Source organism: Mus caroli, chromosome 10 (genome assembly GCF_900094665.2).
Source record: "Mus caroli chromosome 10, CAROLI_EIJ_v1.1, whole genome shotgun sequence".
NCBI lineage: Eukaryota > Metazoa > Chordata > Mammalia > Rodentia > Muridae > Mus > Mus caroli.
The window spans coordinates 53502568-53525005 of record NC_034579.1 but is presented as its reverse complement, the minus strand read 5'-3'; the positions used below and the strand labels follow the sequence as shown (position 1 = coordinate 53525005).

The 22438-nt window shown below is 42.8% G+C and overlaps 1 protein-coding gene across 1 annotated transcript in view; it reads right to left on the bottom strand.

Annotated features, from left to right (window-relative positions):
* Sh3rf3 (SH3 domain containing ring finger 3) overlaps window positions 1–22438 on the bottom strand; it is a 314320-nt gene that overhangs the window by 111052 nt on the left and 180830 nt on the right. The window contains exon 3 of the mRNA XM_021175059.2: window positions 11358–11453. Coding sequence (XP_021030718.1) covers window positions 11358–11453 — 96 coding nt within the window. The remainder of the gene's footprint in view (window positions 1–11357; window positions 11454–22438) is intronic.

The following is a 22438-nucleotide window of genomic DNA, read 5'->3' as shown; positions in this document are numbered from 1 at the left end:
TTACTCAAGGTTTCACCACATGATTTCAAGTTATACTACAGAGCTATGGTAATAAAAACAGCATGGCACTTTCATTCATGGAAACAGAATTGAGGACTCATGTGTAACTCACACTCCTACAGACCCGGTGGTTTTTGTTGTTGTTGTTTGCTTGGTTGGTTTTTTTGTTGCTGTTATTGTTGTTTGTTTATTTTTTGTTTTGGAGGATTTTTATTTTTGGTGTTTTGTTTTGTTTTGCTTTGCTTTGATTTTGGCAAAGAGACCAGAAAAATACACCTTGGAAAAAAGACAGCATCTTCAACAAATGATACTGTTCTAACTGGATATCTACATGCCAAAGAATAAAACTAGATCCTATTTCTCACTATGTGCAAAACTCAACTCTAAATGGATTGGGGACCTCAACATAAGCTCTGATACCCTGAATCTGACAGATTCAATTTATAGGTACATAATGTACTTTCTGAATAGGATCTGAGTAACATCATCATTAAGACAAATACTTGACAAGTTGGATTTCATGAAAGAAAAACTTGCTTCTGTAGTGCAAAGGAAACTTAATCAACTGAAGATACCAACAGAACAGGTAGAGGGGGGAACCCTTACCCTCTATATACCTGGCAGATAATTACTACCTACAATACATGAAGAACTTTAAAAATACCCATAAAACAAACCAATTAAAAAAACATGATATGGAATGGAAGAATGAGAAGAAGAGGGGAAGAAGTAGAAGGGGGAGGAGGGGGAGGAGGAAGAGGAGGAGGAGGAAGAGAAATGCAATAGCTGGGAGATTTTTTTTTTTAAATGTTCACCATCTGTAGCCATACCAGGAGGATGTGAATACTTCGATTTCATCTCACCCTAGTTGGGATGGCTGTGATTAATCCCACAAATGACAACCAAAACTGGTGAAGATGTTGGGAAAGGGGAACCCTCATTCATTTCTGGTGACAATGTGAACAGGTTTCAGGTACTACAGAAACTAATTGATCAGTTCCTTAAAAATCTAGAAATAAAACTACTGTATATAACCTAGCTATACCTCTTCTGGGCCTATACTCAAAGGACTGTATTTTTCACTACAGAGATATATACTCATTTATGTTCATTGCTGCTTTGCTCACAGTAGCCAAATATAATGGATAAGGAAACTGTTGTACATATACACAAAGGAATATTATTTAGCTGTAAAGTAAACTGCAGTTTGCATGTAAATGGTGAAACCAAAAGACATTACACTAAGTGAAGTAACACAGACACAAAGAGATAAACCGTTCATATTCTCCCTCAGATGTGGATCCTAGCATCATCATTCAGATTTTTGTGTTTAACTTGTATTACCTCTTAAAGCAAGGAAATTAGAAAGAAGCCATTGGTGAGGAGGAACAAGAAAGGTATCAAAGAAGTGGGGAGTGGCAGAACACAGGTGACACGAGGAGGAAAAGAGGGAAGGAGGAGTTGTGAATACATTAACATTAAATATTTGAAAAAGCCATATGGAAACCTACTATATGTATATGTGTGTGTGTATAATGCATTTTATTTTAATATTAATGTTATATATATGGTATATAATAATATATATTTATATACATTTTAAAATTGGTGTTACCCACATGTTGGCAAATACAAAGCTCAATGTCTTTGAGGCATGGGATACCTCCCTGGGATACTTCCCAGGGATCGTCACAACAATACACACTACTCCCATTTCCCACCAGAACTTGATTCTAAGAAACTGTTGATGAAAACACCACATACTTTGGTCACAAGACACGGAGAACTAGGTTAGTAGTGCATAGGGAGATGGCTCCTTGCTACTTCACTTGCATAGCCCCAAAAGGTGCTCCACAGTCTGCTGGAGGAGAAAGACATCAACAATCTTACCCAGATATGAACTACATGAGCTAAAATAATGACTAGCAGGGTGAGAGATGCTTACAGTACAACATGGCATGAACGTCACAGTGGAAGTCAACAACATTCCGACTGCGTTTATGCCTAGATCCCAATGAATGTCTGGTACTGTGCATCTCAATGAGAGCACATGACAGGTGAATGGACGACTATTATTTTGCTCAGTGGACATGTTTTAAAACTCCTCTCTAAATTTATATCTCTATACTCATGCAAGTCCATCTCTCAGTCCTCATCAGAAAAGCGTCTTTGTGGGTTAAATGGCAGTTAATAGTACTAAAAAAAAAAAAAACCAAAAACCAAAAACCAAAAAACAAAACAAAACAAAAAAAACTCTCAAAGTGTCTTTGGACTGCTCAGCCAGAGGTGATACATCCGTACCACACTCACACTCCCCAGGTCTCATGGACAATGCAGGGAGATGGAATTGCTCTCTGTAAGAGTCAAAGGTTGGGGAAGACTGGAGCAAAACAGTATCTCCTGGAGGTGATGCAGCCGCTATACTCATGAAGTCACAGCAGCTATAGTTGCCTACACAAGACATGTACAAGAGCAAGCCAGGCAACATTCCAGCACGGTAGGGGCAGGGGCTCACGAACCCCCACTTAGCCTCACTGAGGGGTTGTTACCAGTTGTCATCTTCTGCAGAAGGGAGGATTACATGTCTTTAAGGATGTGGTTCCTAGTTAGTTCACCACACTCCAGTGGATGACCGAACACCTATGAGATATGAACATATGGGCAATCCAAATGGGACTTGGCAGGTTATTAAAAAAAATAATAAAAGAGGACATGAAGTTAGGTGGGAGCTTGGGGCAGATCATGGAGAAATTGTGGGGAGGACTGGAAGGTGGATATTATCAAAATATAGTGTATGCTTTTATATAATTTCCAAATGATTAGTAAAAGTATTATATTTTTAAAAAAAGAAAAATAAAAGCACTGAAAAGTAGTTGTCTTAGTCAGGGTTTCTATTCCTGCACAAACACCATGACCAAGAAGAAAGTTGGGGAGCAAAGGGTTTATTCAGCTCACACTTCCACATTGCTATTCATCACTAAAGGAAGTCAGGACTGGAACTCAAGCAGGTCAGGAAGCAGGAGCTGATGCAGAGGCCATGGAGGGATGTTTCTTACTGGCTTGCTTCCCCTGGCTTGCTCAGCCTGCTTTCTTATAGAACCCAACACTCAGGGATGGCACCACCCACAATGGGCCCTTCCCCCTAGATCACTAATTGAGAAAATGCCCCACAGCTGGATCTCATGGAGGCATTTTCCCAGCTGAAGCTCCTTTCTCTGTGATAACTCCAGCCTGTGTCAAATTGTCACACAAAACCAGCCAGTACAAGTAGTCATCTGGAAGATGTAGTGATGAACCAAACCTGGGCTTTGGTTTCCCCTCACAAAGATAGTTCTCAATAGCTTCAAACCAGAGCCCTAATTACTCTCACTTTGAAGGACTTGAAAGTCAAAAAGGCAGCAGAGAGGCGATTTGAGTTTCTCTGGGTGAGTGGAGCAGAAAGAAGATGAAGACACACTTGTCTTTTCTCATTTTGCCATAACTGACTGAGCTGAGGAACTACAGGAATTTGCCCCAAATGCACATGTATACTTGAAATCTTAAAAGTGCCAAGGTCACCATGAACTTATTTATTTATAATCTTTACTAAGTAATAACTATTACCAAAAGATAACAGATGAGGTGTTTTCCCTATTGGCAAGGATATAAACCTTGGTAAAAAATCCCTTGCCAAGTTTGACAACCATGGGGGCCAGGGGAGCAACTCAGAGGTTGCAATAAATGTCTATTTCCTGCTGTCAGATCAGGCACCTCATTCCTTCTGATCTAACTCTTCACCTGGCCTCAACAGTGAAATGCTGTGTGGTCACTGTGGAGGCTCCCAGAGTACTTCTGTATGGCTACATCCTCTCACCACCATGTCTGAAAACTGTTACCCAAAGAACATGGCAGCCTCAGAACCACAGCTCTGCTGGGCAAATGGCTCCCATGTATACAGCCAGGACATACTCTTGCCCCTGCTATGTGGAGTCTGAGCAACTTTTTTTCCCTCCAATTTTGTTTCCGCCTTCATTTTATTTAACATAACCTCACTATGGTGCCCAGGCTGACTTCAAACTTCAGGCCTTTAAGTATTTGAGGTCCAGGCTGCTTAGTCTACAACTATGGGATTTCAACTTCTTCTTCTTCTTCTTCTTTTTCATTTATTTTTTTAATTAGGTATTTTCTTCATTTACATTTCAAATGCTATCCCAAAAGTCCCCCAACCCCTCCCCCACCAATCCCCTAACCCCCACTCCCACTTCTTGGCCCTGGCATTCCCCTGTACTGAGGCATATATAGTTTGCAAGACCAATGGGCCTCTCTTCCCAATGATGGCCGACTAGGCCATCTTCTGCTACATATACAGCTAGAGACACAAGCTCTGGGGGTACTAGTTAGTTCATATTGTTGTTCCACCTATAGGGTTGCAAACTCCTTCAGCTCCTTGGGTGCTTTCTCTAGCTCGTTCTCAACTTCTTTACATGTCAATCTGCTTCACAATGGATGGTTAGATAGCGTGATGTTGAACAAAGTTAAGTCACACACCCAAAGGAAAGAGTGAAATGATCTCACTCACAATGTGGACTTTTAAAAGGAGTCAAAATTATCAGAGAATCAAGCCATGATTACAAGATGTGGAGGAGAAAATGTGTCACAAGATACAAAGTAGTAGACTGTGGCACAAACAAGCCCGAGAGCTAAGGCGTGACAGGGGCGCTATGGTTCATAACAGCTATCGAATCACACTAAAGATTTCTGTAATTGGAGTAAACTGCAGCTGTCCTTGCCAATGGGAGCAGGAGTAACAATGTGAGCTGATGGATGAGCTAATTTACTCCACTATAGTAACCACTTAACTGCGTAAGCATCCTATGAGATGTTGCACACCCTAAGTATACAGTGAAATTTGCTTTTGAAAATGTGGGTGATGCTCCCTCTGCCTATCTCCAATTAAAGATTTGGTTCCCGAGGAGGTAGTCTTACTCTGAAATTCTGGGACAAAGCCTGCATGGGCTTCTGGCAAAGTAGAAAGGGATGGTTGCAGGCTACCCATCATAGGGTTGATAATCCAGCCACCGAGGGATTCCTCATCGAGATCCCTGATGAAGGCTGTGCTTGAGAACCTGACACCAGCTGAGGTGCCTGGGTGAGGTCAGTCTGTGGCCTCCCAACAAGAAAACACACCATCTCCATTATCCTATGCTGTTCTGTGGTTAGACGTCAGACAGGGAGTATATACAGACAAGGCATGATATTCAAGAAAGGCATTGAGAAGGCCTTGATCTCACTGTATACTAAGGATATAACCAGGATAGGGTAGTTGTTAAGGAGTTACAGGGGGTGGTTTGCAAACCATGCTGCTAAGGAACATGGTTTCAAGAGGAGAGGTATGTATTAATTAATATGGAAAGTTCAGAAGGGTGTGGACTGAGGAAACATCACTGGGCTTGGGGAAGGGGAGACAAGTACTGCCTAGGTATGCTACAGGAGCCAGAAGCCTTCACTACTGGGTGAGTGAGGCAGGTGGTAGCTCAAGATAGCCCATGGAGGATAGCTCTGAGCTAGAGTCACAGCATAGGACAATGGGTGAAGACAGAGGCCAGAAACCAACAGAGAGGGCTCAAATCAAACGTAAAAACAACCCCATCTTTACCTTCTAGAGTGTCATTATTTTTACTACTGTCCCTGTGAGCGACCTATCCTGGTAAGAACATCTGCTCATTGTGGTGGTTCTGGGATTTGATGACAGATGGAGTTGACTTGAAGATATAACAGAGGAGAGTCTCAGAGAGGACCCTGGATGCCTTGTGTAGTGCGAGGACAGAAGCCAGGACGAGAAGCCTGAGGTTTATAGTGTCAGACACATGGCAGGCATGCTAACTTCCCACAGCAGTCTGCTCAGCAGAGCCCAGCCACACACTCTAAACTTTGTCTAGTCTCTTGAGGAAAACTTGCATAAGCCTCTTCCTTTCCTTTTCCAGATCTAAAACTACTTGGCAATCACAGAGTTACACACTGGCTTGTGGATTACAGGGATATACTCTTCTTGAACCAAATGCGGTGTCTTGCCAATGAGATGTCCACACCCATCACAATGGTCCGGGTCTCTAATGACCAGCAGATACCAGGAATACTACATCTATGAAAAATCTTTAGCTAAGGTTGAGTGCATGTGTCATGTGCCCAAGACCTATGCCTTTCCTGCAGGACTAGGAATGTCCTGAATTAGCAATTATCTTTCCAACCTTGAGTCTCCTGGAGCAAATCACATTAGGAGTCTACCCAGGTGCAAGGCTTAGGGGGTGGCATCAGTGGGCACCCTGGCTAAGTGGGTAACAGAAGCTCAAACCTTGGGAGCTATAGCGTGGAGCTTCACTTAGACCCTTGGTCCTCAAGGGTGTGTCTGTGCCCCATCTGTGGCTGAAGTTGGAAGCCTTGGGGAGGGTGGTGGGTGAGGATAAAGGGTTCCAGATGACGAATTATCTTACAATGAATTTCTAGGAATATGCTGAATTTCCTGGTAAAGACTGATCAAAAACAGTAGGCAGTTAGTCCTCATAGTTGGGTTTGCACTGTAGCATCCCTCTCCCAGTTCTCAGGCCTTCTGACCAAGGCTGAAAGTGTCTACAGCTCTAAGACCTTTTGCATTTGGCTGAGTCAGAGCTCTAGCTTATAGATGGCTTGTTGCCTCACTTCTCAGCTCCTGTAACTGCACACGCCTTTTCTTAATACACGTCCTTTCATACATTTATCTAGCCATCTCTTTGGAGAAACCTGACTCACACACAACCTCTCTTGAGCTTCTTAACTGAAAATGTTCTGAAAATGAACAAGTCAAAAGATTAAAAATGACAAGCGTCACCAGATGGCAAATATCAGAGCATCACAGTGCCACAGAGCATGCCCCAGATCACAGCTGCAAAATCACGGCTTTTTCTCAGTGGGAGCGCTATGTTTAGAGGCGGGGGTTCAAAATAACATCTCTATAGTAGATGAAGTAATGAGCTACTGTGTCTCAGGAGAGGATGAACCCAAACCAGTAGGCAGCTGACTGAGGTTCAAATGCCTGGCAATGCAATCCAGAGCTGATGCTAGGACCACCATATAGGAGACTGTTGCCATTAGTAACACTTACTTTGGGACTGATTACATTGATTTAGCTTAATCAGGAGTTTAGTTTTGCTACCATTATTTTTTTTTTCAGTATCTATAAATAGTACCAGAAGTTTCCCATTCACCATGCAGGATTTAACACCCAGATGTAGTGACATCAGATCCAGAGGTTGGGTCTGATGTGATCTGACCTACTCATGTGTGTTCTTATCTGCTCTGGGATGAGGGTGCTGCCACTCCCTGGAACTAGCTCCTCCCCAGTCTCTCTTAGTACCTTGCGTATGGTGTTGATAAAATGCACGAAAGGTGTTCTAGACCTCCAGCCTCCAGACAACTTGGATTGCTGCATCTCACAAAGGTGACAAGGTGGGTCACTGGCCACACTTCTAATGCAGAGGTGAAGAAAGGGAGACATACTCAGGTGGAGCCGTGTGTAAAACCCATGATGTCTCTAACTCACCTTAGCTGGCTGAGAGCTGGGTTGAGATCTATGAACGCACTCTTTTGGAGCCCTGTATAAAGGGACTGTGCTGGACAGGGTCTTCAGGTGGGTGCTCAAGCTTCAGGGCCGGGCTAAGACTCTGACAACTACAGTCCTTCAGAAGCAATCCTATGGGCCATTTAAACCATCCTCGAACTCTTGACTGGGGCAGGAGGAGTTTCTCTAGGAGGAACGTTTTACTTCCATTAAGCAAAGCACATTCTGTGAGACAAAGATAATGACACTACCCTGCCTTGCCGGGAGTGAGGACTGGGATCAAGGCCCTGTTCAACACTGGCCTTGGTTCTTTTCCAAACCCCTGGATCGCCATCACTCCAGTTACTAATGGTGAAGGACTCAGGCATCTCCTTTTTACATCTCAGACTTCCAGTCAATGTGCACCATCCAACTGTCATCCTGGGAAGATGCCCTTGGTCAAGCCAAGGTTAGCAGCACCGCTAGCCACTGGTTCTCAGCTTTCCTAATGCTGTAACCCTTTCATACAGTTCCTCATGTTGTCATGACCCTCAAATTATTCTTATTGCTACTTAAGTGTAGTTTTGCTACTGTTATAAATTGTAAATCCCTGTGTGTTTAAATGCTCTTAGGTGACCCTACAAAGGTCGGCTCAGGAACTTTGGAAAGGTCATGGAACACTTGCCTCTCTGGAAGGGAGGGGCTAATTACATTCCTCAGACCACAGAGAGGAGGGACCGGCCACCAGAGCTTGTAGACACATTTCGAGATCTTTGGCCACCCACCTCATTCCCTATGGACCAATCAGTTTAAAAGTCACATTGTTCTGCCAATCATATTGTACCTAGTGGTGGTGGCCCTGAGAACTGTATAAAGGCTCACTGGATGGGCTACGCATGGTTGCTCTCTGCCCATGGGCAGGGGTGACCCCAGCATGCTGGATTAAATAAAACTCCTCTTGCTTTTGCATCGATTCCCGTCTCCACATTGTTCACTCAGGGGTCTCCGGTAAGTTAAGGCATGCCAGAGTCTTACAACCCCTCTGCGAAAGGGCAGTTTGATCTCCAAAGAGGTTGCAATCCACAGGGCAGAACTGCTGTGCTGGATAAAGGTCAATTGCCAATTTAATTGGTGGCAATTCTGGGACCTGGGGCCATGTATGGGGCTGGGGCAGCAGCCAAAGGAGCTGGGAAGGATATGAGATGTCTTGGGAGAGCAGAAACCCAAATGAAGCCCTGGGGCAGCTGGGGTATGAGGGCTGCAGGAGAGTGGCAGGGTGACAGTCCTACAGTACACAAGGAGCTATGGAGATGGGGCCTGTCTTCTCAAAGTAGGGCTGTTCAGAAGCATAGGTTGGACCAGCTGCAGCCACACCTGCAACCTCCCCCTCCCTGTGTTTATCTGGCAAGCCCAGGCAAGAGTCAGCCACAGTCAGAGAACACAGCGCAGCTTGCAGTATATGGTATTATTCATTTAAGGGGCACTATGGACTCAATATTACTGCCCACATCCCACAAAGATAGGAAGGTGAGGCCAGACATGAGTTTCTTGGCTTGCTGGCAGGGTTCTAGCCAGACACTTGCCCTCAAACCTGCTGTTGCTGTACATCAGGTCCCAAGATGTAATGGCTGCCCAAGAGACGCTCTATATTGCATGAATTAAGATATGTCTATGGTACAGGGTCAATGCACTGACCATATATCTTCATGAACATTAGTATCAGGGGACAAGGAACACACAGGTATACCTGGTACTTGTGCAGGCCAGAAGAAGGCACTGGATTCCCAATCATTAGAGTTTCAGATGGTTGTGAGCTGCCATGGTGGTGCTGGGAATAGAATGGGTTCAACCATCTGCTCTTTGAATGTACCTGTAAACCTAGAGTGGCCTACGAAGGGCCTAAGGGATCAAGTTTCAATCTATGCCCCAGTTCACAGTCTCCTTGGTATGTTCTTAGCCTGTTCACAAAACAGGCGGATCCAGCAGAGGCTCTATTTACCTGCATTAGAGTACCCATAAAGTTCTTTAATCACCTATTTGGAGCATAAAGGACAAGCACACATGCATCCCGGAGTATGCTACTTTATAACTGCAATGGTACTCAGACAAGATGAGGACAATCAGATCCTTGGATGACTGCTGCACAGGTTCCTGGCATCGTCCAGTTTTCTCTGTGTTTAGAGCCTTATGATGCAGATTCCTCCAGGTGTTCAGTGAACACATCTTTTCAGAAAATGTGAGATTCAACCATACTACACTTTTCTTTTTCATCCCCCTTCTGGGATAGTCACATATGCATGTCACAGCATACAGCATATAACACACATCAGCACGGGGCCCAATATCTTCCAGAACCTATAGGCTCTCTGATCAACTACAAAGTGGAGGCAATCATCATTTCTAATGTCTACGTTATTGGAAGATAAGTTAAACACTGAGAACGTATGTGACATTCAGTCTTAGGACTTCAAGACTGCATGGCATATGACACTCATACAGTAAGCACTCTCAAGGAGCAATACAGAGAGGAAGGTATATCAATGCAGTGTGTAAAAACTGCAGAGAGCATTAAAGGCAATGGTAAGTATAACAGTATGGCCTGGAGACAAGGGTGATGTGTATGCAGTGTATGCATGAACTTCCTGTCATTGCTAAGGCAGGTCTTGGATCTCTTGAGCAGTCAATCCAAAGTAAATGTTATCTAGAATATTTGGGGAAGGCATTGGGCAGTGGTGAGAGTTGAGGCTGGAAAAAAAATACTGACAGCAAGATTGTAGAAGGTCTTGAATGCCAGGCAAAGCCATTATTAGACCTTTACCCTGTGAACAGTCAAGTCCTGTAGATGCTTCTAACCAATGTCCACTGCATGTCCAACCTGATGACCATGTTCCCTGCTGGCCTTTCCTCTGGTTCTCAAGTTCTTAGTACCAGCTGTGTCTGCAGTCATGAACAAATCAGAGTCTTTTGTGGGACATCATGTGGGATTGGAGAATTAAAGGGAAAGCCTAAAGCAGATCATCTATGTTCTATACCCCAGCATGGGGCCAGCACCTTCCAGAACCTAAAGTCTCTCTGATCATCTACAAAGTGGAGGTGCCATCATTTTCTAACATCTTTGTTATTGGATGCTAAATTTAGTACTGAGAAAATATTGGACATTCCTTCTTAGCTTATAGGATTCCCCCAGTGGTCATCAGACAAAAACATTTGGCCTGGGACTAACAAACGGCGACACACAGAAATGGGCAAATACTCTTGTACAAATAGCCCGGGGTGGACAGGCTCACTGCTGAGCCTCAGCTCAGCAACTGTCCTGAGGTGGCACCTGGACACAGAAAGGAATCAGGAAACAAATGAATTAGCCTCAGGTTCCCTCTACTGAGGGACACTTACTGGATGAGTTTCAAAGATAACAAGAATGTAAGGAGTGGGGTCGGGACATGGCCAGTGGTCGGTAGTGTTCCACAGGGATCTGTGTGGGTGTGCAGGGAGCTGCTGCCTCCCCACGAACCCTGAGAGACAGCACGGTAGGATTCAGACATCTCAGACAAAATGAGGGTGGGGAAGACTGACTGGGTCCTATCCTTGAGCCCATAGGGAGGAGACAGAAGCCAGGCTGGGAGGAAGCACTGCAAGTGGCCAGAGGAATCGTCATACACCAGGGCAGATTAGAAGTCTCCAGGAAGCAGGAGGCCTTACACAGTGGGGAAGAAGCTCCTATTGCAGAAAGGGGCTCCCCCAGGTCACGGCCCCAAGTTCTCATAAATCAAACAATGATGGGGTACAGGTGTGTCGGTAAGCTTACCTCCACGTACAGGAGAGGGAAGATGCCGATCTTGTCTCCTAGCATGCCTTCAGCCCAATTATCATCCACTCTCCGGATCACAGTTAAAACTTCATCCTGAAGGTTCCAGAGCCCACCATGTGTGCATGGGGAAAAGGAGACAAGAGAGAAGTTAGAATGGAAGCACTGAGAGGAAGAGTCTAAGGGGATAAGCCACAGAGTCAGATGATCACACAAGACAACCTTCCCTCCATTTCAGCCACAATCTTCACTTCTGCCCCCTCCAGGTCCCCCCATCTTATAATTTAAAATAGCTCCCAAATGGAAAGTCTAACAATTTGCTGTGTAGTCAGTGTTTTAAAATAAATGTTCTTAATATTTATTTAATGAACTAAAAATTGCTTCAAGTAAGGATAAATTCACCCATTCAATACAGAATTCTAATATAAATTGCTTTTAAGCTTCTAGCTCCATATTAAAGAAGAAGAGGAAGAGGAGGAAGAAGAAAAAGAGGAGGAGGAGAAAGAAGGATAGAAAGAAGAGGAGGAGGGAGAGGAGGAGGGAGAGGAGGAGGAATAACTGTTCAACTAGACTTAGTTGTAAGTATATAAAGCTTTGTGTTCTTTTACATCCTTTGACATATCAGACACGATCAAGTGCATGTGTACAAAGTGGAAACAGATGGAAAGAGAGACGCAGAGATGATGATGGAGGGAGGTGGGTACTTCAGGAGGGAGGCGGGTGCCTCAGGAGGGAGGTGGGTGCCTCAGGAGGGAGGTGGGTGTATCAGGAGAGTGGTGGGTGCCTCAGGAAGGAGGTGGATGTCTCAGGAGGGAGGGAGGTGTCTCAGGATGGAGGGAGGTGTCTCAGGAGGGAGGTGGGTGTCTCAGGAGGGAGGTGGGTATTTCAGAGAGGTAAGGCTGGGACACTGGCTGCTGGTGAAGAAGCAGATGTTCTTGACACATCCTCAGGCACCTGGAGCCCTAGGCAGAGGGTATGAAGAGATATGAATACTGAAAAGCAATGAGTCAAGGAGTGCAAGATGATTAGGCATCAGCTTCTATGAGGAGCGTGGCTGCCCCAGGGATTGAGGGAGAATAGTGTCACACAGGAGAGTCTGATCATCTGTACCCACCCCAACCAATACGCTCCTGGGTTCATCTTTTAGCAGGCAAGGAATACCTTAGATCTCTCCCCACAGCATATCTTGCCCAACTTTTTTCTATCAAAACTTCTTTGGGTATTTACTGCAAGGCCAGATGGCCCAGCAGGAACTGTAATGTGTTTGGAACTGGGGACCAATGACACTGGATGGAATAACATATTATTCTGCCTGCCTTCTCTGGAAGCCTACAGACTGGGAGTGAAGCAGAATGACAGGCTTGGTAGCATCCCTCCAGGTCAGGGGAACGGCATGTCAGGTCTGTCAGTAGATGGCATAAGACATTTGGAAAAGATGCTATGCTAGAGGCTGTAGTGGCTGACAGGATGCACACTTTCTAGTGATCATCAAAGTTAGGAGAGCTGTCTGATGGGAGCTGGGCACAACTCCAGAGGACGCGTGTACTGAGGACTGAGGAGTTGCTCACAGATCTCCTTAGTACTGCTCCCCATGTGACCACAGGGTAGCCTGTGGGCTTACCACAGTCACTTCTCATTTATTTTGCTCTAACGTTCAGTTTTCCAACAAGGAGCAGGGAAACAAACAAGGCTGGGAAAGCTGGTTATATAAAAGCCAAGGAGTGAAAGTGGATCCACTCGCCCTGAGTAAAAATCCATTCGGAGTGGATCAAAGACTTCAAGGTACTCGCTAAGCTTTGAAACTGCTGGAGGAAAATATAGAAAAGCACTTCAGGAAATAGGCACAAGGCAGGACTTCCTTAAAAGACTTGAGTAACACAAAACCATGAGAACTGTAAAGGGGATTATACAGAATATAAATTCTTCTGCACAATGAAGACACAGTCTACTCAATGGGAAAATACATCCAACAGGGAGTTAGTATTCAGAGTCTATAAGAATTCAGAACGTTGTATCCCCAAACACCAAATCATGTGATCAACTAAGTATGTTTATGAATGGAACAGCTAACGTATGTTTATGAATGGATTTCAAAGGAAGAAATACAAATGGTCAATGTGGGAACAGGGAATGGGAAGTTGGGGGAAAAGAGATGAGATGGAGCCCACATTGCCCGGGATCCAGACTCTGGAGACCAGCATTAGAGTGCAGATCTAACTTTATTGCTTATTACATGAGCTTATTATATTATAAAGCTTTTAAACCAATTATGACATGTTTATATATTTAAGGGCAAATCCTGGTACAACTGGCGTTGTTCAGCAGAATCTGACTCCTCTGTCCAGGAGCCTGTAATGGGAGGGTACAATCCCCCCCCCACCCCCAGGGGTCATTTCTATGAAGACAGGAGAAGCAGTCACCACCCTGGCCTTGGGTCCTTTGTGTTGTCTCACGGGCATGCCAAGGAGAGCCATGTCAGATCAGACACTGTGTACAGTGGATCAGGAAACCCTGGAGCTTGTGGCCCCTTGCTCTCTGTCTCACTTCTTCCTCCACCAAGTTCATTTCCACATTCCCCCATAGCCAATAAATAGTTAAAGAAAAACAAACAAACAAACAAAAACATTATCCTTAGTCATCACGGAGGTGATAACTCAAACTGCCTTCAGAGTTAACTCTCCCACCCCCCACCTCAGTTGTCCCAGTCAGATGGATTTTATCAAGAAGTAAAATGGAAACAATTGCTAGGTGGGAGGTGGGGAAGAAGTCATTGGTCATGACTGGTAGGAATATAAACCTTATTATAGCCACTATGAAAATTAATATGTCCAAAAAAACAAAATAGAAGCACCACACAAGCCAGCCACATGACCGCTAGGCATGTGCCCAAAGGATTCTAATTCAGCCCAGCACAGAGATACTCGCAGATCCACCTTTACTGTTGCATGCTCATAAGAACCCAGATATCCACTAGCAGATGAATGGATAAAGAAACCGAGAAACGTGTCCTATGTGCAGAATCCAGATTTAATGGACACACAAGCAGACAGTGTGAGAGAAGGAGAGAACTGCAAGAGAGGAAAGTGAGGTCTGAGGGGAGGGAGAGAGGGAGGAAAGGAGGGGGAGGGAGGGTAAGTGGAGAAATACATGTTGTGGCGACAGAAAGGAAGACTGAGAGAGGACTGAGACAAGGAAGGGGAGGTGGGGAGGTAAATGGGAGAAGCTGTGCTGACGAAGAGCAAAGAACACTGACACCCATGCATGAGATTGCCTCAGTGAAACCTATTTTTCTGTACCCTGGTGTCCACTCAAGCCAAAAGAGGGCAATGGGTCCCCTGGAATTGTTATTATAGAAGGTTGTGAGCTACCATGTGGGAACTGGCAATTGAACCCGAGTCCTAGTGCACCTAACCACTAAGCTATCGCTCCAGAAATATAATTTTACTCTTTTCTTCTTTGCTATCTGTATATATGCCTATCTGTTTGTCTGTCTATCTGTCTATTCACTTCCCTATCTACCTATTTGTGGTTGGTTGTGTGTGTGTATGTGTGTGTGTGTGTGTGTGTGTGTGTGTGTGTGTACACATGTGTACATAGAGCTCGGGAGACAACTTTCTTGGGTTGGCTCTCTCTTTCCACCATGTGAGTCCTGGGGATGAAATTCAGGTTCTCGGGCTCATGGGTGGTCATCTTACACTTCTAATTATGCCAAGCATCTTCTAGAACTGTAATTTCTGAAAGTTTCTTTGTTGTCTAAGTAATTTTTATGCTTTTAAAGATCTATGGTGTTAATTACCCCCTCTTATTCTCTCCTTCACCCTGCCCTCCCATTCCCACCCCATTTGACCCTCCCTATTCTATGTGTCCCCCTTTACCCTGATAGATTATATTTATCTCCCTTGAAAGCCCCTTCCCATGACCCCTTACTAATTTCCTAAACTCAATAGATAGTTCAAAGGAGACACACATATAGGAAGATTCAAAGCTAACATCCACGAATGAGCAAAAACCATGGGACATTTGTCTTACTGGGTTTAGGTTGCCTCCCTCATAATGATTCCAGTTCTACCCATTTATCTGTGAATCTCATGATCTCATTCTTCTTAACAGATGCATGATCTGTTATCATTATAATAATTTCATCAGTTGATGGGCATCTAGGCTGCTTCTACCTCCTGGCTACTGTGAGTACAGCAGCAGCAAACATGGATGACCAGGGCTCTTCGTGGTAAGACATGAAGTCCTTTAGGCATACGCTCAAGAATGCTATAGCTAGATTATACAGTAGACCTATTTCTAGCTTTTTCTTGACATTTTGGCCCAACTACCAGGAAGGAGGGGCTGATAAGCATACAAGCATCACAGCTAGAGTTTCTGGCTCATGAAGACTGGGTCCCAGTCCCAGACTTCTCAAATGTATAGCACAGTCTGCCTCTTCCCTTCCTCACCACATCACTAGGGCTACTTATGGTCATTCTTTTTCTGAAGCCCAATATGTCTATCTATTGTGAGAAAATGTCAAGGCATATAAAAAGACAACTAAACTCAAAACAGAAATCAAATGCTGGTTGGAAACTAAGCTCCAGAGACGGCTGCTGATGGGAATCAGCAGACTGGGGATTTACAACAATCGTTAGGAAGATGCTCTAAGTTGCATGGGTAAAGCAGACAGCATGCAGGAGCAGATGGGCAGTGTAAACACAGTAAGAGCCATAAGGGGAAGAACTAGAAAAGAAACGCCAGCTCTCAAACCCGAAGTGACAGAAATGAATGCCGCCTCGGATAGGCGCATGAAGGGACGTGGGTAAGAACTTCTGAACCCTAGTAGGTTGCCCATAAGAACCTCCAGAATGGCAAAACCAAAACCAAATGGAATACAAAGAGTAGTCGCACACCCAAGAACTTTGGAACGACTAATATACCAGCAATGAGACAACCAGACAGAAGAAATACTAATAAGGGTGAGATTTTTTAACTTAAATGTCAGGTATGAAACCAAGCCAGATGCATTCCATAAAACTGTACACTGGCATAAAATTTCAAATTATTGAAAGCAAGAGATAAAGAAAGAATCCAGAAAGCTTGGGGAAATTTATTTCTAAAATAAAATAATGTACAAGGAATGACATTTGACTTTTTCAAAGCATGCAAGGAATGAGAGAGAGAGAGAGAGAGACAGAGACAGAGACAGAGAGACAGAGAGACAGAGGCAGAGACAGAGACAGAGACAGAGAGACAGAGACAGAGAGAGAGAGTAAGCAAGAGCAAGCAAGAAGAGAGAAAGCAAGACAGAGACAGAAAAAGACAGAGTGTGAGAGAGACACACAGAGAGGCAAAGAGAGAGAAAGCAAGAGCAAGCAAGAGAGACAAAGAGGGTGAAAGGGGAGACAAGGAGAGAGAGAATTCTATAGAATCTGAAATTATTCTTTAAAAGATAAAAATTACTTAGACAACAAAGCCTGCAAGAATTAGGATCCCGTAAACATGTCTGAGAAGAGATTATATAATCAAGGTCAGACACTCTGGATAAAGGCAGAGAGTCAGAAAGGACAGTGACATAAAGACTCCATGTTCCTTGTTCTTAATTAATTTGACCATTAATTTGTTCAAAGTAAGATGTGGTCTGAATGTCAACGCCTCCCATATTGTGTGTTTGCCCACTTGGTCTAGGGCTGGTGACACTGTTTTGGAGCCTGTGACAGAGTTTCTGGAAGAAGTAGATCCCTTGGGTCTTCCCTCTGCTTCCTCACTGCAGGTAAGACGTGGCGACCAGTCACCTCATGCGCCTGTTGCTCTCTCTGCTACAATGGACTCTATTCCCATGACCTTCCTCTGCTGCCTGTCAGATATTTGGTTACTGCAATAAGAGGGTTAGCTGATGAGCAATAAAAAGAATGTATTTAATTATTCCTGTTTGCATGTGTGTTTCTGCAGTTATGCATGCCCATGTGGAAAGAATGCATGCCATCAGTGAGATGGGGATGAAAGGGATAAAGATTTTTTTGTTATAATGTCCTGCACCTTGCGCATGAAGCAGCATGCCACTATTTAAAAGTAGATTTGGACTCGTTGTAAGCATATAAGCCAAACGCTAAGACAGCCACTGAGAAGAATAATCAAAAGAAATAGAATTGGTTTTGCTATGAAAGGAGAAAAAAATGGCCTCTTAAAACTGTTCCTATAAGCTTCACCAAAGAAAGAGGTAGCAGAAGGGGGTAGGGAAGTCATCTGGGACAGGGAAGTTGAGTTGGTACTGACCTAGAAGCTCTACCCTTACTGCCAGCTTTCATAGGACTGGAGACTGCAATGCATGCTACAAAGGGCAAAAAGTTATCTGCAATTTTACCCAGGTGTTAACTCCTGTAAGCTACACTGCTATAATAGTGACACAGTTATCTTGGAAGCAACCAACTACTCTCTGATTGACTCTGGGGCTACTTCATACGATGAAAAGCATGCCTGGCCAAGATCCTGTGCTTAGGGAGGTCATGGGTCCTAGAGGAGAACCTAAGACTATTATTCTGTTAATGACACAGCCCTATCTTTATTATTATAGAGACCCAAACTGGTCAACATGGAAAGAATCCATGACTGTGAAGCACTCAAAACTGAATGGTACCTCTACACCACACAGTCTCCTTGCAAAGTTCAAGGATCCATCACAGAAAAGGGGGGAGAAAGATTAACTAGACACAGGTAGTGAAAAACTGCGGTGAAAATGGTGTTTTCTGGATGCAACAGGATCATTTCACACAGGAACCCACGTGACTATATGTGAAAGACTTGCACAAGATCAAGCAGATTAAAATTCCAGCATGAATGGGAATGGGGCTTACAAACACTCGGGTACTACCTGAGCAGTTATTGATAACTGATGACTACCCAGGAGGGAGAACATCAGGGATGCTTCAGTTGATGGCCCTACATCACGCATACACTGGACATGCAAATGAACTCAATGGCTTTAGAACAAAGGAATGAATTGAATTGGGAGGGAGAGTAGTAGTGAGGGTATGAGAGGAGAGAAGATGGACAGAGGTGATTAAAATACATGGTTTTAAAGTGCATAAGGGAAAAGTAATAAGTAGCAAAGTTCAACAAGCATGGTAGAACTTTATCCAACCCCATCTCTAAGCACTGAGAACATATACAAAGGAATAGAGGTAGTCAGAATGGATCAAAAGTAAGACTCAACCATAGGATAAGAGGTGAGGAAGACACAACATCTGTCCAAACACCAGGAGTTTCTGGGACCAGCGGAAATCTAGGACACAATGAGAAGACCAAACCTAAGGATAAATAGGTATAGAAGACAGTGAAGATTCCCAACTTAATGAGCCAATGAATATCTTTAACAAAATTATAGAAGAAAACTTCCCTAAAGAAAGAGATGCTCATGAACATACAAGAAGCCTACAGAACTCCAGATAGACTGGACCAGAGAAGAAATTCCTCCTGTCACATAACAATCAAAACACCAAATACACTAAACAAAGAAAGAATTTTAAAAGCAGTAAGGGGAAAAGGTCAAGTAACATATAAAGGCAGACCTATCAGAATTATACCTGACTTCTCACCAGAGACTATGAAAGCCAGAAGATCCTGGGCAGATGCCATACAGACCCTAAGGGAACACAAATGCCAGCCCAGGCTACTATACCCAGCAAAACTTTCAATTACCATAGATGGAGAAAACAAGATATTCCATGATAAAACCAAACTTACACAATATTTTCCCACAAATCCAGCCCTACAGAGGATAATAGATAGAAAACACCAACATAAGGAGGGAAACTATACCCTAGAAAAAGCAAGAAAGTAATTTTCCAACAAACCCACACAAACATAATTCCACCTCCAACAACAAAAATAACCCGAAGGAACAATTATGTTTCCTTAATATCTCTTAATATGAAAATTAATATTACCAACATATACTAACTGAAATTAAAAAATATGAGGAATTAGAAATTTGCTGGCTGACATCCAGTGGTCTCTCTAATTTGGTAATTGGAGAAATAGGTCCAATATTGTATAATCCATATACACTTTCTGCTTGTTTGTATGTGACAGTGTCTTGCTGTATACCACATAATGGTCTTGAAATCATACTTCTCCTATCTCAGGCTCTTTATTAGTAGAATTATTTATTTGATGTTTTCACACTATACTATGGTTTTCAGAACAGATTACATATTTCAAAATTATTTATACAGCCAAAAGAAATGTAGACAATTAATTTGGGAGGTGGCTTGTAAGAGAACAACAAAGAGTGAGACTGAAGGCTTTGCTTGTTATTTTTAATTACTGTATCAATTTTGAAGAAGAGGACCTTATATGTTACTCTTTTTCTGAGATCAATGCTTTTCAAAATCATCACAGCCAATGAGCCAGAATCTTCCTGTCACCTAATGTCTGTGCCACCCTCCAAGGAGAACTATTGTTCATTGAAACAGTTGATGAATGACTTCATGGATAGACCATCTCAATGCATACACCATTTCTTAAATGAATGTACCCCGTTCCCTGTGGGCTAAGAATGAAGACAATCACTCAAGTCAAATAGCTTTGACAATAGCAGGAAATCTGTATCCAAATAATTGTGCCTACAATTCATTCCTTGGTGCAGCAGAACTGTCAACTCTTAGCTTATCTACTATGGAGGTAAAATCCTTTGGTGATGTGAGGGACACTGAAGTACAACCTTATTACAATAAACTTCAATGTCTAAAAATTGTTCTTATTTTGGGGTTGTACCACAGTAAGAGCCAAAATTTAAGCTCTACTAAAACCAAGCCAACCAACCAAACAAACAAAAAGACTTTATGTATTTATGTTCATTTAATAACATGTCCCTCGTTTTTAATATTGGTATAATATCTATATATATTGTGTTGAATATAATAAAAATAAATAAGTACACAAATAAAAAGAATACAAATTCTACAGAAAAAACTTATAAGCAATAAATAAAAATTAAGCAAAATAATAAAAAAAACTCAATCAAATGCTACCTATAGGAAATGCTTTGAATATAAATGCACAAACAGGTTAAAATAACTGAATAAAGAAAAATAAAACAAGCTAACACTAATTTCAAAGACACTTCAGAGAACAGTCTTTAGGTGTCAAGAAGGGAATTTTTTCTGTGCTACTACACTGGAGAGACATGAATAAACGTCTACTCAACCCAGACAGACAACAGATCAAAAAAAGACTACCACCAAAGTCCACTTTTGATTAACCAGTGAGTTTACTGGCATTCTTCACAGTAATATGAGAGAGAGGTTACTTACAGGAACACCAAAAGTCCACTCTAGCATTGGTGATGACTTAAGAAACTTGGGAACCTGGGACTCATTGTACAACTTGCAGGAAGTGGTTCAGGTTAGAGTGTTTTTTCCAGGTGGCAGAGTTAGTCTGAGCCTCTTTGTGGCTGATATACATCTTCAGGCGGATTGGCAGGTCTGCTCATTCTTACTCCTTATGCCAATTTGATGAGGGGAGGAACCTACTGTATCTTAGTTTCTGAGACTTCCTGAAGCTTCTGAGATGTTTCTCTCTACAGTCTTCCTTTAAAACTTCCTTAGTCTTTATTTCTTATTTTTCCAGTTGAATAATATCCCATTGTGTGTGTTTATACCACATTTTATTATTCACATTCACCTGTTGGAGGACACTAAGGTGGTTTCCATATCCTAGTTATTGTGAACGGAGAAGAAATGAACATGTATCTATGGAATCCAATGTCAAAACCTTCGGGCATTTATCAAAGAGTATTACAGATGGGCTCTATGGCAGATTTATTGTTGGGTTTTTGGACAATTCTCTATACTGATTTCAAAATGGTAGAACCAGTTTGCATTCTCGCCAATAGTCAGTGAGTATTCCCTCTTTCCCATATCCCGTCCAGCATCTGTTGCCAAATGTTTTGTTGACCTTAAGAGACTCTGACTTGGGTGAGATGAAATCTCAGAGTTGTTTTGATGTGCATTTCTTAAATTGCTAAGGTTGAGCTATTTCTTAGTCATCCTTATTTACTCTGCTGAGAAGTCTCTGTTCAGATCTGTTCTTTATGTATTCTGGATATTAACCCACTGTTTATATATATATATATATATATATATATATAATTTATCAATTGTTGGTCTTAATTCCAGGGCAAATAGAGTCCTATTTTAAAAAGTGTATCATACCCTGTATTTTACAGAGTACTGCCTATGTTTTCTTTCAACAGTTCTATCTTTCAGGTTTCACTCACATTTAGGTCTTTGATCCACTTGGAGTTAATTTTTCTGCAGGGCAATAGCTATGGGTCTAATTTTCTGCATGTAGATATCAAAGTAAGAAGATGTAACTGCAAAATGAGTGAGGTAAACCAGAACAAGAGAGACAAACATCGCATATTCTCTCTCATTTGTGGATCCTCGCTTCAAATCTTGATTTATGAGTATATAACCAGTGGTAACCATAGAAACTAGGAGGGACCATGGAGGAGACTAAAGAGGGAAATAGTATGATACAGATGCTATGAAGGGGAAATTTGGAAAAATGTGGGGTGGGGGTTTCTAACCAGATAGATGGGAGGGAAATCAAGACAGGAGAGAGAAGAAAGAATATAAACACCACCAAGGAAACCTGATAAAGCCTCAAGGAGTCATATCTTTTTATATTTGTCTAAAATTATGCACAACACAGAGAAGTAGAGGTACTCACCACACAAACAAAAACCTAGTACCAAGCATGGGAGCCTCCATTTGAACTATTGGTCAGGGGTAGTGTGAAGGACTCTTACAACATTACAGGCTCTTGCCTTTGGCTGCCTCTCTGAGGCTGAAGGTGAATCCCTATTCCTGAAGGCACCCTATACTTCAGAGCCAGGACCCAGATTTGAGCTGACTCTAACCTGTGGTTTAGCTCCCATACCACAAAGTCCTATGGAAGCAGCCAAGAGAGGGACAAAATCAATAGTCCTATATATGTAGGACTCCTATAAACTGTAACAACCGCTGCCATGGTAAGATACACCTAAAGACCCAGCTGCGGCATCCATATCTTGAAAGTAGCCAACAGTTCTCTAA